This window comes from Gobio gobio, assembly GCF_949357685.1.
Source record: "Gobio gobio genome assembly, chromosome: 11".
Lineage (NCBI taxonomy): Eukaryota > Metazoa > Chordata > Actinopteri > Cypriniformes > Gobionidae > Gobio > Gobio gobio.
Genome location: NC_137104.1, coordinates 3,263,632 through 3,280,156, shown reverse-complemented (window position 1 = coordinate 3,280,156; position 16,525 = coordinate 3,263,632). Strand labels below are relative to the sequence as shown.

General features: G+C 42.2%; 2 protein-coding genes across 2 annotated transcripts in view; one reads left to right on the top strand and one right to left on the bottom strand.

The window, feature by feature from the left end:
* The window catches only part of angpt1 (angiopoietin 1), a 159,335-nt gene that overhangs the window by 8,255 nt on the left and 134,555 nt on the right, over positions 1-16,525 (bottom strand). Inside the window, exon 8 of the mRNA XM_079829173.1 lies at positions 3,337-3,467. Coding sequence (XP_079685299.1) covers positions 3,337-3,467 — 131 coding nt within the window. The remainder of the gene's footprint in view (positions 1-3,336; positions 3,468-16,525) is intronic.
* vps28 (VPS28 subunit of ESCRT-I) overlaps positions 1-16,525 on the top strand; it is a 968,134-nt gene that overhangs the window by 935,883 nt on the left and 15,726 nt on the right. The gene's annotated exons all lie outside the window — the stretch shown is intronic.

Here is a 16,525-nt window from a genome sequence, read left to right as displayed (position 1 = left end):
CTGCACTCGCAACCAAATCAATCCAAAATCACAGCCAATCAGAAGAGCATGTAGGCGGAGTCTCTCTGCAAACGCACTGCACTCTGAACCAAATCAATCCAAAATCACAACCAATCAGAAGAGTGTGTGGGCGGAGTCTCTCTGCAAACGCACTGCACTCGCATCCAAATCAATCCAAAATCACAGCCAATCAGAAGAGCTTGTGGGCGGAGTCTCTCTGCAAACGCACTGCACTCGCAACCAAATCAATCCAAAATCACAGCCAATCAGAAGAGCATGTAGGCGGAGTCTCTCTGCAAACGCACTGCACTCTGAACCAAATCAATCCAAAATCACAGCCAATCAGAAGAGCGTGTGGGCGGAGTCTCTCTGCAAACGCACTGCACTCGCAACCAAATCAATCCAAAATCACAGCCAATCAGAAAAGCATGTGGGCGGAGTCTCTCTGCAAACGCACTGCACTTGCATCCAAATCAATCCAAAATCCCAGCCAATCAGAAGAGCGTGTGGGCGGAGTCTCTCGGCAAACGCACTGCACTCGCTACCAAATCAATCCAAAATCACAGCCAATCAGAAGAGCATGTGGGCGGAGTCTCTCTGCAAACACACTGCACTCGCAACCAAATCAATCCAAAATCACAGCCAATCAGAAGAGCGTGTGGGCGGAGTCTCTGCAAGCAAACTGCACTCGCAACCAAATCAATCCAAAATCATAACCAATCAGAAGAGCGTGTGGGCGGAGTCTCTGCAAGCGAACTGCACTCCCAACCAAATCAATCCAAAATCACAGCCAATCAGAAGAGCGTGTGGGCGGAGTCTCTGCAAGCGAACTGCACTCGCAACCAAATCAATCCAAAATCACAGCCAATCAGAAGAGCATTAAAAGCAGAGGTTCTGTTCTTTCTTTTGATGTATTGACTAAAATATTACAGGGGCCATATGATTGAAAATACTGGTGCTGGCTGGCAACTTAAAAATAAACCCTTACGGTGAAAAAGTTAAACATTATCAAAGTTTTACAGATGTGAATGGAACACTGTACACAAATACACTCTCACAGAGTGATCAGTGTAACACACGACTCTTATGAGCCAGTTCTTTACAGCTAATCAAAAACACACAGTGTGTAGCTTTCAAATTCCCAAACGAATGACTCTGACGGGCCAGTCCTTATTAATGAATCAGCATCACAAGCACATTTTGATTACAGAATACCATTATTTGTAGTGAATCAAAAACACTTGAATGAATCCGCTGGAGTGATTACGGTTTAATCTGAAGTTATTACTTTGTCATGTCCAATTTAAAATCTTCTCATAATTTGTCAACAGACGGCTGAGTTGAGAACAGTAAATGCAACAATTCGTTTTTACAAAAGTACCAAAAGAAGCGTTAAAGGACAACTCCGGTGGAAAATGAACCAAGGGGTAATTAACACATGGTTACCGAGTAGATTGTTCTCTGGGATGCGTTTTCATGAAAACCGAATGTAAAGAGTTTTATCTCTAAGAACAGATTAGTTTATAACGCTAGTATATGGGGCACAGAATAAGAAAAATTAAATCGCTAGTTAATACCACTAACAAGGCTCAAAATAGCCTCACACTAACACAGTAGTATAATGAGGGTCCCTACACGCAACCCGAAGCATTGAGAATTTTGTAATTGTACAAACAGTTTAATAAGAAGATACTTTATAAAGACAGAACATTACACGTATACAGACAGCAGCCATCTTGGAAAACAGTCTCGACAAGTCGAGCCACGGTTGAATAATCCGCCATCTCTTTAGTGTGTATCCTGTGGAATCACTAGTCTCTGTTGGATTCAGTTTTTAAAAAAAATATTTGTATTTATTTATTTTCTCGGTTGCGTTCAGTGCTTTCTTCCGGAAACAACGGATCATATGAGATTCCAAGTCACAGTTCATCACTTAGCACAGCGTTTTCCAAGATGGCTGCTGTCTGTGTACGCGTAATGTTCTGTCTTTATAAAGTATCTTCTTATTAAACTGTTTGTACACCTACACAGTTCTCAATGCTTGGGTTTGCGTGTAGGGACCCTCATTATGCTCCTGTGTTAGTGTGAGGCTATTTTGAGCTTTGTTAGTGGTGTTAACTAGCGATTTAATTTGACTTATTCTATGCCCCATAGACTAGATAAAACTCTTTACATTCGATTTTCATGAAAACGCATCCCAGAGAACGATCTACTCGGTAACCATGTGTTAATTACCCCTAGGTTCATTTTTCACCGGAGTTATCCTTTAATAAAGAATCGTTGAAAGTCTATACGTTCCCAGTATTCGCTGCAGTAGTGGCATATCATTAAAGGGTTAGTTCACCCAAAAATGAAAATTCTGTCATTAATTCCTCACCCTCATGTCGTTGGACACCCGTCAGACCTCCGTTCATCTTCAGAACACAAATGAAGATATTTTAGTGTAAAGCTGATGCTGAGAAAGGCTTCAGATAGGCCTCCATTGGCATTCAGTACATTTACACTCTCAAGACCCATAAAAGGCACTAAAAACGTCGTTACAAAGTCCATCTCACCACAGTGACTCTACAATAATTTTACAAAAAAAAATCTAAATAACGCCTTTATTCAACCTCTTCTTGTCTTCCGTGTGTGCCTCCACGACGCATGCGTGAGAATTTGACGTATCGCCGGCATTCAGGAATCCATGAAATACACACTTTAGCCTGATTTTGAGAACTACGCCGAGACCTAAAGCACGATCAATGTAGAATTCAACAGCTGAGACACGCGCGTCTTCCTCTGCTTGTAAACAAATCTCTTCTGGGTCATGTGTCCGAACGGCGGATCTGCTCATATTCTCGCGCATGCGTCGTGGAGACACACACGGAAGACAAGAACAAGTTGGATTAAAGGCGTTATTTTTATTTTTTTTGCGCACAAAAACTATTGTCGTCGCTTTATAAGATTATTGTAGAGTCACTGTGGTGAGATGGACTTTGTAACGACGTTTTAAGTGCCTTATATGGGTCTTGAGAGTGTAAATGTACTGAATGCCAATGGAGGCCTATCTGAAGCCTTTCTCAGCATCAGCTTTACACTAAAATATCTTCATTTGTGTCTGAAGATGAACGGAGGTCTGACGGGTGTCCAACGACATGAGGGTGAGGAATTAATGACAGAATTTTCATTTTTGGGTGAACTAACCCTTTAAAGAACAGTGTATTTTACTCCTCCAGTTGTATTTAAATGCTTTTATTCAGCACTAAAGCAATGTCGGCTTCTTCCTGAGAATCATGTATCACTGTAAAAGGAACAAGACTATAGATGGTTAAATGAGAAGGTTTTGTGCCTCACCCCCGCTGAGCATCAGCGCACACTTGCATGTGCAGTTGTCATTGTCCACGTCTTTAGTGCTGAAGTCTGCGCCGTGGATGGCCAGACTGCTCTGCCGGCCCGCCGTCCCGCTGTGGCTCTTCAGGAACAACCTGAGACAGAGGGAGGACAGGAAAGAGAAAGACTTTTCAAACGAGGACAAGGAGATTTACAGCCAGAAACATCCGTGAGTGATTTACATTTACATTCCTGAGAGTAAGCATTTTTTATGTGTTCAGCTTTCTTTAGTGTGTAATGTTGGTGTTTGAGCGTTAAAGTCACATCCACATGATGGAGGACCCAAGGTTTCCCTGCAGAACATTGGCCAAAGCATCACTGCCTCCGGCGCCACGCCTTCTTCCCATAATGCACCTGGTGCCATGTGTTCCTCAGGTAAGCCACACACACACACCCGGCCATCCACGAGATGTAGAAGAACACGTGATCATCAGACCAGCACCTTCTTCCATTGCTCCGTGGTCCAGTTCTGATGCTCACGGGCCACTGTTGGTGCTTTGGGCGGGGTCAGGGGTCAGCATGGGCTGGTCAGCGGCTGTGCCGCCCCATATACAACAAACTGAGATGCTCTGTGTATTCTGACACCTTTCTATCAGAACCAGCATTAACTTCTGGAGCAGTTTGAGCTCCAGTAGCTCGTCTGTTTGATCACACGGGCATCAATGAGCCTCAGCCGCCCATGACCCTGTGGCCAGTTCTCCACTGGTCCTTCATGACCCTGTGGCCGGTTCTCCACTGGTCCTCCATGACCCTGTGGCCGGTTCTCCACTGGTCCTCCATGACCCTGTGGCCGGTTCTCCACTGGTCCTCCATGACCCTGTGGCCGGTTCTCCACTGGTCCTCCATGACCCTGTGGCCGGTTCTCCACTGGTCCTTCATGACCCTGTGGCCGGTTCTCCACTGGTCCTCCATGACCCTGTGGCCGGTTCTCCACTGGTCCTCCATGACCCTGTGGCCGGTTCTCCACTGGTCCTCCATGACCCTGTGGCCGGTTCTCCACTGGTCCTTCATGACCCTGTGGCCGGTTCTCCACTGGTCCTCCATGACCCTGTGGCCGGTTCTCCACTGGTCCTTCATGACCCTGTGGCCGGTTCTCCACTGGTCCTTCATGACCCTGTGGCCGGTTCTCCACTGGTCCTTCATGACCCTGTGGCCGGTTCTCCACTGGTCCTCCATGACCCTGTGGCCGGTTCTCCACTGGTCCTTCATGACCCTGTGGCCGGTTCTCCACTGGTCCTTCATGACCCTGTGGCCGGTTCTCCACTGGTCCTCCATGACCCTGTGGCCGGTTCTCCACTGGTCCTTCATGACCCTGTGGCCGGTTCTCCACTGGTCCTCCATGACCCTGTGGCCGGTTCTCCACTGGTCCTCCATGACCCTGTGGCCGGTTCTCCACTGGTCCTTCATGACCCTGTGGCCGGTTCTCCACTGGTCCTCCATGACCCTGTGGCCGGTTCTCCACTGGTCCTCCATGACCCTGTGGCCGGTTCTCCACTGGTCCTCCATGACCCTGTGGCCGGTTCTCCACTGGTCCTTCATGACCCTGTGGCCGGTTCTCCACTGGTCCTCCATGACCCTGTGGCCGGTTCTCCACTGGTCCTCCATGACCCTGTGGCCGGTTCTCCACTGGTCCTCCATGACCCTGTGGCCGGTTCTCCACTGGTCCTTCATGACCCTGTGGCCGGTTCTCCACTGGTCCTCCATGACCCTGTGGCCGGTTCTCCACTGGTCCTTCATGACCCTGTGGCCGGTTCTCCACTGGTCCTCCATGACCCTGTGGCCGGTTCTCCACTGGTCCTTCATGACCCTGTGGCCGGTTCTCCACTGGTCCTTCATGACCCTGTGGCCGGTTCTCCACTGGTCCTTCATGACCCTGTGGCCGGTTCTCCACTGGTCCTCCATGACCCTGTGGCCGGTTCTCCACTGGTCCTTCATGACCCTGTGGCCGGTTCTCCACTGGTCCTTCATGACCCTGTGGCCGGTTCTCCACTGGTCCTTCATGACCCTGTGGCCGGTTCTCCACTGGTCCTCCATGACCCTGTGGCTGGTTCTCCACTGGTCCTTCATGACCCTGTGGCTGGTTCTCCACTGGTCCTTCATGACCCTGTGGCCGGTTCTCCACTGGTCCTTCATGACCAACACACTGCTACAGCCGACCAATCAGAGCACAGTGTGCTTTTCAGAAGGAGGGGCTTCATAGAGACAGAGCGTTACTGACAGACTGGGAAGAGAGGAGCCGCAACAATGGAGAATAGGGGGAAATAATCAACATAATAAAAAGGGCATTGGCTGGGAAACCCCATACCACTTAGAAACCACACAGAGTGTGTAACTCAACTCCATCCATCCACACTTGAGGATTTCAACCACAAATTCACGACTCTCACTTAATGCAGGCTTGGGTTCAAACGCTTAATTTTATGCAGCATTGACGTCCAGAGTCTGGTGGTTAAAGGATGGCCTTTGATTTTCCCATCTTGCTTCATTGTGTCACCAATAGTTCTGCCCAAGGTCTTAACCTGAGGGTTATTACCCCTCTGACTAGCTTTTTTTATCCAAAGTGTCACACTCAAAGCCAAAAAGCTACACTGCATAGGCATGCCAGCAATGAAAGGAACACCAAATGAAACATGTTCGGCCCCACAAAATCATTTCCTGAAAGTCTTCGGCACAAATAAGATCAGACAGTGGAGAGTGAGCTTTATAAATCTCTTCTAAGATAAATCTTGGAAAGAGACTGGGAAAACGTATTGTATTTTAGGGATGTCCAAAGAGGCCAGTGATGCAACGACAGGCATTCGAGGCCAAGTGTGTGATTGTCGGTCTCATTGTTAAGTGGGATTTTTTTCGTTTTTCAATATTTTGTTCCTCACACTTCATCCATCTCAGAGACTTTCTTGTAACAAGCTGCCTAATCACTTTAAAGCCACCCACATCAAATATCGGCTGCAAACATTGCTCGGTGACATCATGCTCATTAAGATGAAGTGCATCGCTGCGGTCTCTACACACAGATTAATGGACTGGTTGTTCGCGGTTAAGCTCGATGCCAAACCGATGTATTCTGTTCAGTAAAGACATTTTTACATCCTATATTAAGACACAAGTGCAATGCTGATGGTTCAGAAAGAAGGCATGCGTCACTTTCTGTCATTCAACGTGTCAAACTTGTCAACACTCAGATTTTGAGAGGAAATAAACTTCCTCGGGATTTAAACAGCAGATGCAAACATATTGTATATCATGTACGTCTGACTTTATATCATGTACGTCTGACTTTATATCATGTACGTCTGACTTTATATCATGTACGTCTGACTTTATATCGTGTACGTCTGACTTTATATCATGTACGTCTGACTTTATATTGTGTACGTCTGACTTTATATTGTGTACGTCTGACTTTATATCATGTACGTCTGACTTTATATCATGTACGTCTGACTTTATATCATGTACGTCTGACTTTATATCATGTACGTCTGACTTTATATCGTGTACGTCTGACTTTATATCATGTACGTCTGACTTTATATCATGTACGTCTGACTTTATATCATGTACGTCTGACTTTATATCGTGTACGTCTGACTTTATATCATGTACGTCTGACTTTATATCATGTACGTCTGACTTTATATCATGTACGTCTGACTTTATATTGTGTACGTCTGACTTTATATCATGTACGTCTGACTTTATATCATGTACGTCTAACTTTATATTGTGTACGTCTGACTTTATATTGTGTACGTCTGACTTTATATCGTGTACGTCTGACTTTATATCATGTACGTCTGACTTTATATCATGTACGTCTGACTTTATATCATGTACGTCTGACTTTATATTGTGTACGTCTGACTTTATATCATGTACGTCTGACTTTATATCATGTACGTCTGACTTTATATCATGTACGTCTGACTTTATATCGTGTACGTCTGACTTTATATCATGTACGTCTGACTTTATATCATGTACGTCTGACTTTATATCATGTACGTCTGACTTTATATTGTGTACGTCTGACTTTATATCATGTACGTCTGACTTTATATCATGTACGTCTAACTTTATATTGTGTACGTCTGACTTTATATCATGTACGTCTGACTTTATATCGTGTACGTCTGACTTTATATCATGTACGTCTGACTTTATATCATGTACGTCTAACTTTATATTGTGTACGTCTGACTTTATATTGTGTACGTCTGACTTTATATCATGTAAGTCTGACTTTATATCATGTACGTCTAACTTTATATTGTGTACGTCTGACTTTATATTGTGTACGTCTGACTTTATATCATGTACGTCTGACTTTATATCATGTACGTCTAACTTTATATTGTGTACGTCTGACTTTATATTGTGTACGTCTGACTTTATATCATGTACGTCTGACTTTATATCATGTACGTCTGACTTTATATCATGTACGTCTGACTTTATATCATGTACGTCTGACTTTATATTGTGTACGTCTGACTTTATATCATGTACGTCTGACTTTATATCATGTACGTCTGACTTTATATCATGTACGTCTGACTTTATATCATGTACGTCTGACTTTATATCATGTACGTCTGACTTTATATTGTGTACGTCTGACTTTATATCATGTACGTCTGACTTTATATCATGTACGTCTAACTTTATATTGTGTACGTCTGACTTTATATCATGTACGTCTGACTTTATATCGTGTACGTCTGACTTTATATCATGTACGTCTGACTTTATATCATGTACGTCTAACTTTATATTGTGTACGTCTGACTTTATATTGTGTACGTCTGACTTTATATCATGTAAGTCTGACTTTATATCATGTACGTCTGACTTTATATTGTGTACGTCTGACTTTATATCATGTAAGTCTGACTTTATATCATGTAATTCTGACTTTATATAATTTAATTCTGACTTTATATCATGTAATTCTGACATTATATCATGTAATTCTGACTTTATATCATGTAATTCTGACTATATATCATGTAAGTCTGACTTTATATCATATAATTCTTTCTTTATATCATGTAAGTCTGACTTTTTTATCATATAATTCTGACTTTATATCATGTAATTCTTTCTTTATATCATGTAATTCTTTCTTTATATCATGTAAGTCTGACTTTATATCATGTAATTCTTTCTTTATATCATGTAAGTCTGACTTTATATTATGTAATTCTTTCTTTATATCATGTAAGTCTGACTTTATATCATGTAAGTCTGACTTTATATCATGTAATTCTTTCTTTATATCATGTAAGTCTGACTTTATATCATGTAATTCTTTCTTTATATCATGTAAGTCTGACTTTATATCATGTAATTCTTTCTTTATATCATGTAAGTCTGACTTTGTATCATGTACGTCTGACTTTATATCATGTACGTCTGACTTTATATCGTGTACGTCTGACTTTATATCATGTAATTCTTTCTTTATATCATGTAAGTCTGACTTTATATCATGTAATTCTTTCTTTATATCATGTAAGTCTGACTTTATATCATATAATTTAGACTTTATATCATGTTATTCTGACTTTATATTATGTAATTCTTTATATCATATAATTCTTTCTTTATATCATGTAATTCTGACTTTAAATTATGCAAGTCTGACTTTATAGCATGTAATTCTTTCTTTATATCATAAAAGTCTGACTTTATATCATGTAATTCTTTATATCATGTAAGTCTGACTTTGTATCATATAATTTAGAATTTATATAATGTAATTCTTTCTGTATATCATGTAAGTCTGACTTTATATCATGTAATTTAGACTTTATATCATGTAATTCTTTCTTTATATCATGTAAGTCTGACTTTATATCATATAATTTAGACTTTATATCATGTAATTCTTTCTTTATATCATGTAAGTCTGACTTTGTATCATGTAAGTCTGACTTTATATAATGTAATTTAGACTTTATATCATGTAATTCTTTCTTTATATCATGTAAGTCTGACTTTATATCATATAATTTAGACTTTATATCATGTAATTCTTTCTTTATATCATGTAAATCTGACTTTATATCATATAATTTAGACTTTATATCATGTAATTCTTTCTTTATATCATGTAAGTCTGACTTTATATTATGCAAGTCTGACTTTATATCATGTAATTCTTTCTTTATATCATGTAAGTCTGACTTTATATCATGTAATTTAGACTTTATATCATGTAATTCTGACTTTATATAATTTAATTCTGACTTTATATCATGTAATTCTGACATTATATCATGTACGTCTGACTTTATATCATGTAATTCTGACTATATATCATGTAAGTCTGACTTTATATCATATAATTCTTTCTTTATATCATGTAAGTCTGACTTTTTTATCATATAATTCTGACTTTATATCATGTAATTCTTTCTTTATATCATGTAAGTCTGACTTTATATTATGTAATTCTTTCTTTATATCATGTAAGTCTGACTTTATATCATGCAATTCTTTCTTTATATCATGTAAGTCTGACTTTATATCATGTAATTCTTTCTTTATATCATGCAAGTCTGACTTTATATCATGTAATTTAGACTTTATATCATGTAATTTAGACTTTATATCATGTAATTCTTTCTTTATATCATGCAAGTCTGACTTTTTATCATGTAATTATTTCTTTATATCATGCAAGTCTGACTTTTTATCATGTGACTTTATATCATCGCTGTGGCCTTTGTTTCGGTCTGAGCTCAAACATCTGCACGGCCAACAGGAGTCAGACACAGTTCATCTAGACTTCTTCTGCTGAACTTCTGCTGAATCAGTCCAAGCCTTACTAGGAAAAGCTGTGATGAAAACCGAGAATGGAATGAGATTTATTTGGTGTTTCACAACAGCAGCCCAGGGGAAGCGTTCTGGTGTCCGGTCACTTTATTTTCCTAGTCTGAAATGATGGCCGTTTGCTAACGCTCCTCACCGGATGATGTTTATGCAGAGGAAAGGAGGACGTGTGGATGTGTTTTTACTAGTTGAAATCTATAATTGAGTTTAATGAAGTATTCATCAGATGCTCCACAAACCTAAACTGATACTCGACAACACAGACTAACAGAGGATTGAAGCACACTCAAAAACAGCTTTCCTGCTTATTAGTTTTTGTCTCTCTTTTCATTAAAAATATCAAAAAAAAATTCTGTGCTCTATATAGATAGGGAATGATCAGACAGTGCTCTATATAGGAGATAGGGAACAATCAGACAGTGCTCTTTATAGGGGATAAGGAATGATCAGACAGTGCACTATATAGGGGATAGGGAATGATCAGACAGTGCTCTATATAGGGGATAGGGAATGATCAGACAGTGCTCTACATAGGGGATAGGGAACGATCAGACAGTGCTCTAATAGGGCATAGGGAATGATCAGACAGTGCTCTATATAGGGTATAAGGAATGATCAGACAGTGCACTATATAGGGGATAAGGAATGATCAGACAGTGCACTATATAGGGGATAGGGAATGATCAGACAGTGCTCTACATAGGGGATAAGGAATGATCAGACAGTGCACTATATAGGGGATAGGGAATGATCAGACAGTGCTCTATATAGGGGATAGGGAATGATCAGACAGTGCACTATATAGGGGATAGGGAATGATCAGACAGTGCTCTATATAGGGGATAGGGAATGATCAGACAGTGCTCTACATAGGAGATAGGGAACAATCAGACAGTGCTCTTTATAGGGGATAGGGAATGATCAGACAGTGCTCTATATAGGGGATAGGGAACAATCAGACAGTGCTCTTTATAGGGGATAGGGAATGATCAGACAGTGCACTATATAGGGGATAGGGAATGATCAGACAGTGCACTATATAGGGGATAGGGAATGATCAGACAGTGCTCTATATAGGGGATAGGGAATGATCAGACAGTGCTCTATATAGGGGATAGGGAACAATCAGACAGTGCACTATATAGGGGATAGGGAATGATCAGACAGTGCTCTATATAGGGGATAGGGAACAATCAGACAGTGCACTATATAGGGGATAGGGAACGATCAGACAGTGCTCTATATAGGGGATAGGGAATGATCAGACAGTGCTCTACATAGGAGATAGGGAACAATCAGACAGTGCTCTTTATAGGGGATAGGGAATGATCAGACAGTGCTCTATATAGGGGATAGGGAACAATCAGACAGTGCTCTACATAGGGGATAGGGAATGATCAGACAGTGCACTATATAGGGGATAGGGAATGATCAGACAGTGCACTATATAGGGGATAGGGAATGATCAGACAGTGCTCTATATAGGGGATAGGGAATGATCAGACAGTGCTCTATATAGGGGATAGGGAACAATCAGACAGTGCACTATATAGGGGATAGGGAATGATCAGACAGTGCTCTATATAGGGGATAGGGAACAATCAGACAGTGCTCTTTATAGGGGATAGGGAATGATCAGACAGTGCACTATATAGGGGATAGGGAACGATCAGACAGTGCACTATATAGGGGATAGGGAATGATCAGACAGTGCTCTATATAGGGGATAGGGAATGATCAGACAGTGCTCTATATAGGGGATAGGGAACTATCAGACAGTGCACTATATAGGGGATAGGGAATGATCAGACAGTGCTCTATATAGGGGATAGGGAACAATCAGACAGTGCTCTTTATAGGGGATAGGGAATGATCAGACAGTGCAGTATATAGGGGATAGGGAATGATCAGACAGTGCTCTAAATAGGGGATAGGGAACGATCAGACAGTGCTCTATATAGGGGATAGGGAACGATCAGACAGTGCTCTATATAGGGGATAGGGAGCGATCAGACAGTGCTCTATATAGGGGATAGGGAATGATCAGACAGTGCTCTATATAGGGGATAGGGAATGATCAGACAGTGCTCTATATAAGGGATAGGGAATGATCAGACATTGCAGTATATAGGGGATAGGGAATGATCAGACAGTGCTCTATATAGGGGATAGGGAACAATCAGACAGTGCTCTTTATAGGGGATAGGGAATGATCAGACAGTGCACTATATAGGGGATAGGGAATGATCAGACAGTGCACTATATAGGGGATAGGGAATGATCAGACAGTGCTCTATATAGGGGATAGGGAATGATCAGACAGTGCTCTATATAGGGGATAGGGAACAATCAGACAGTGCACTATATAGGGGATAGGGAATGATCAGACAGTGCTCTATATAGGGGATAGGGAACAATCAGACAGTGCTCTTTATAGGGTATAGGGAATGATCAGACAGTGCACTATATAGGGGATAGGGAACGATCAGACAGTGCACTATATAGGGGATAGGGAATGATCAGACAGTGCTCTATATAGGGGATAGGGAATGATCAGACAGTGCTCTATATAGGGGATAGGGAACTATCAGACAGTGCACTATATAGGGGATAGGGAATGATCAGACAGTGCTCTATATAGGGGATAGGGAACAATCAGACAGTGCTCTTTTTAGGGGATAGGGAATAATCAGACAGTGCAGTATATAGGGGATAGGGAATGATCAGAGAGTGCTCTATATAGGGGATAGGGAACAATCAGACAGTGCTCTTTATAGGGGATAGGGAACGATCAGACAGTGCACTATATAGGGGATAGGGAATGATCAGACAGTGCTCTATATAGGGGATAGGGAATGATCAGACAGTGCTCTATATAGGGGATAGGGAATGATCAGACAGTGCTCTATATAGGGGATCGGGAACGATCAGACAGTGCTCTATATAGGGGATAGGGAATGATCAGACAGTGCTCTATATAGGGGATAGGGAATGATCAGACAGTGCTCTATATAAGGGATAGGGAATGATCAGACAGTGCTCTAAATAGGGGATAGGGAATGATCAGACAGTGCTCTATATAGGGGATAGGGAATGATCAGACAGTGCTCTAAATAGGGGATAGGGAATGATCAGACAGTGCTCTATATAGGGGATAGGGAATGATCAGACAGTGCTCTATGTAGGGGATAGGGAATGATCAGACAGTGCTCTAAATAGGGGATAGGGAACGATCAGACAGTGCTCTATATAGGGGATAGGGAACGATCAGACAGTGCTCTATATAGGGGATAGGGAACGATCAGACAGTGCTCTATATAGGGGATAGGGAACGATCAGACAGTGCACTATATAGGGGATGGGGAATGATCAGACAGTGCTCTATATAGGGGATAGGGAACGATCAGACAGTGCTCTATATAGGGGATAGGGAATGATCAGACAGTGCTCTATATAGGGGATAGGGAACGATCAGACAGTGCTCTATATAGGGGATAGGGAATGATCAGACAGTGCTCTATATAGGGGATAGGGAATGATCAGACAGTGCTCTATATAGGGGATAGGGAATGATCAGACAGTGCTCTATATAGGGGATAGGGAACGATCAGACAGTGCTCTATATAGGGGAAAGGGAATGATCAGACAGTACTCTATATAGGGGATAGGGAACGATCAGTCAGTGCTCTATATAGGGGATAGGGAACGATCAGACAGTGCTCTATGTATGGGATAGGGAACGATCAGACAGTACTCTATATAGGGGATAGGGAACGATCAGACAGTGCTCTATATAGGGGATAGGGAATGATCAGACAGTGCTCTATATAGGGGATAGGGAATAATCAGACAGTGCACTATATAGGGGATAGGGAACGATCAGACAGTGCACTATATAGGGGATAGGGAACGATCAGACAGTGCTCTATATAGGCGATAGGGAATGATCAGACAGTGTTCTATATAGGGGATAGGGAACGATCAGACAGTGCTCTATATAGGGGATAGGGAATGATCAGACAGTGCTCTATATAGGGGATAGGGAACGATCAGACAGTGCTCTATATAGGGGATAGGGAATGATCAGACAGTGCTCTATATAGGGGATAGGGAATGATCAGACAGTGCTCTATATAGGGGATAGGGAATGATCAGACAGTGCTCTATATAGGGGATAGGGAACGATCAGACAGTGCTCTATACAGGGGAAAGGGAATGATCAGACAGTACTCTATATAGGGGATAGGGAACGATCAGTCAGTGCTCTATATAGGGGATAGGGAACGATCAGACAGTGCTCTATGTATGGGATAGGGAACGATCAGACAGTACTCTATATAGGGGATAGGGAACGATCAGACAGTGCTCTATATAGGGGATAGGGAATGATCAGACAGTGCTCTATATAGGGGATAGGGAATAATCAGACAGTGCACTATATAGGGGATAGGGAACGATCAGACAGTGCACTATATAGGGGATAGGGAACGATCAGACAGTGTTCTATATAGGGGATAGGGAATGATCAGACAGTGCACTATATAGGGGATAGGGAACGATCGGACAGTGCACTATATAAGGGATAGGGGACGATCAGACAGTGCTCTATATAGGGGATAGGGAACGATCAGACAGTGCTCTGTATAGGGGATAGGGAACGATCAGACAGTGCACTATATAGGGGATAGGGAACGATCAGACAGTGCTCTGTATAGGGAACGATCAGACTGTGCTCTATATAGGGGATAGGGAACGATCAGACAGTGCTCTATATAGGGGATAGGGAACGATCAGACAGTGCTCTATATAGGGGATAGGGAACGATCAGACAGTGCTCTATATAGGGGATGGGGAACGATCAGACAGGGCTCTATATAAGGGATAAGCAATGATCAGACAGTGCTCTATATAGGGGATAGGGAACGATCAGACAGTGCTCTATATAGGGGATAGGGAACGATCAGACAGTGCTCTATATAGGGGATAGGGAACGATCAGACAGTGCTCTATATAGGGGATAGGGAACGATCAGACAGTGCTCTATATAGGGGATAGGGAACGATCAGACAGTGCTCTATATAGGGGATAGGGAAGGATCAGACAGTGCTCTATATAGGGGATAGGGAACTATCAGACAGTGCTCTATATAGGGGATAGGGAATGATCAGACAGTGCTCTATATAGGGGATAGGGAATGATCAGACAGTGCTCTATATAGGGGATAGGGAATGATCAGACAGTGCTCTATATAGGGGATAGGGAATGATCAGACAGTGCTCTATATAGGGGATAGGGAACTATCAGACAGTGCACTATATAGGGGATAGGGAATGATCAGACAGTGCTCTACATAGGAGATAGGGAACAATCAGACAGTGCACTATATAGGGGATAGGGAATGATCAGACAGTGCACTATATAGGGGATAGGGAATGATCAGACAGTGCACTATATAGGGGATAGGGAATGATCAGACAGTGCTCTATATAGGGTATAGGGAATGATCAGACAGTGCTCTATATAGGGGATAGGGAACAATCAGACAGTGCACTATATAGGGGATAGGGAATGATCAGACAGTGCTCTATATAGGGGATAGGGAACGATCAGACAGTGCTCTATATAGGGGATAGGGATCGATCAGACAGTGCTCTATATAGGGGATAGGGAATGATCAGACAGTGCACTATATAGGGGATAGGGAATGATCAGACAGTGCACTATATAGGGATAGGGAACGATCAGACAGTGCTCTATATAGGGGATAGGGAACGATCAGACAGTGGTCTATATAGGGGATAGGGAACGATCATACAGTGATCTATATAGGGGATAGGGAACGATCAGACAGTGCTCTATCTAGGGGATAGGGAATGATCAGAAAGTGCTCTATATCAGGGATAGGGAAAGATTAGACAGTGCTCTATATAGGGGATAGGGAACGATCAGACAGTGCACTATATAGGGGATAGGGAACGATCAATCAGTGCTCTATATAGGGGATAGGGAACGATCAGACAGTGCTCTATATAGGGGATAAGGAACGATCAGACAGTGCTCTATATAGGGTATAGGGAACGATCAGACTGTGCTCTAAATAGGGGATAAGGAATGATCAGACAGTGCTCTATATAGGGGATAGGGATCGATCAGACAGTGCTCTATATAGGGGATAGGGAATGATCAGACAGTGCACTATATAGGGGATAGGGAAAGATCAGACAGTGCTCTAATAGGGCATAGGGAATGATCACACAGTGCTCTATATAGGGGATAGGGATCGATCAGACAGTGCTCTATATAGGGGATAGGGAAT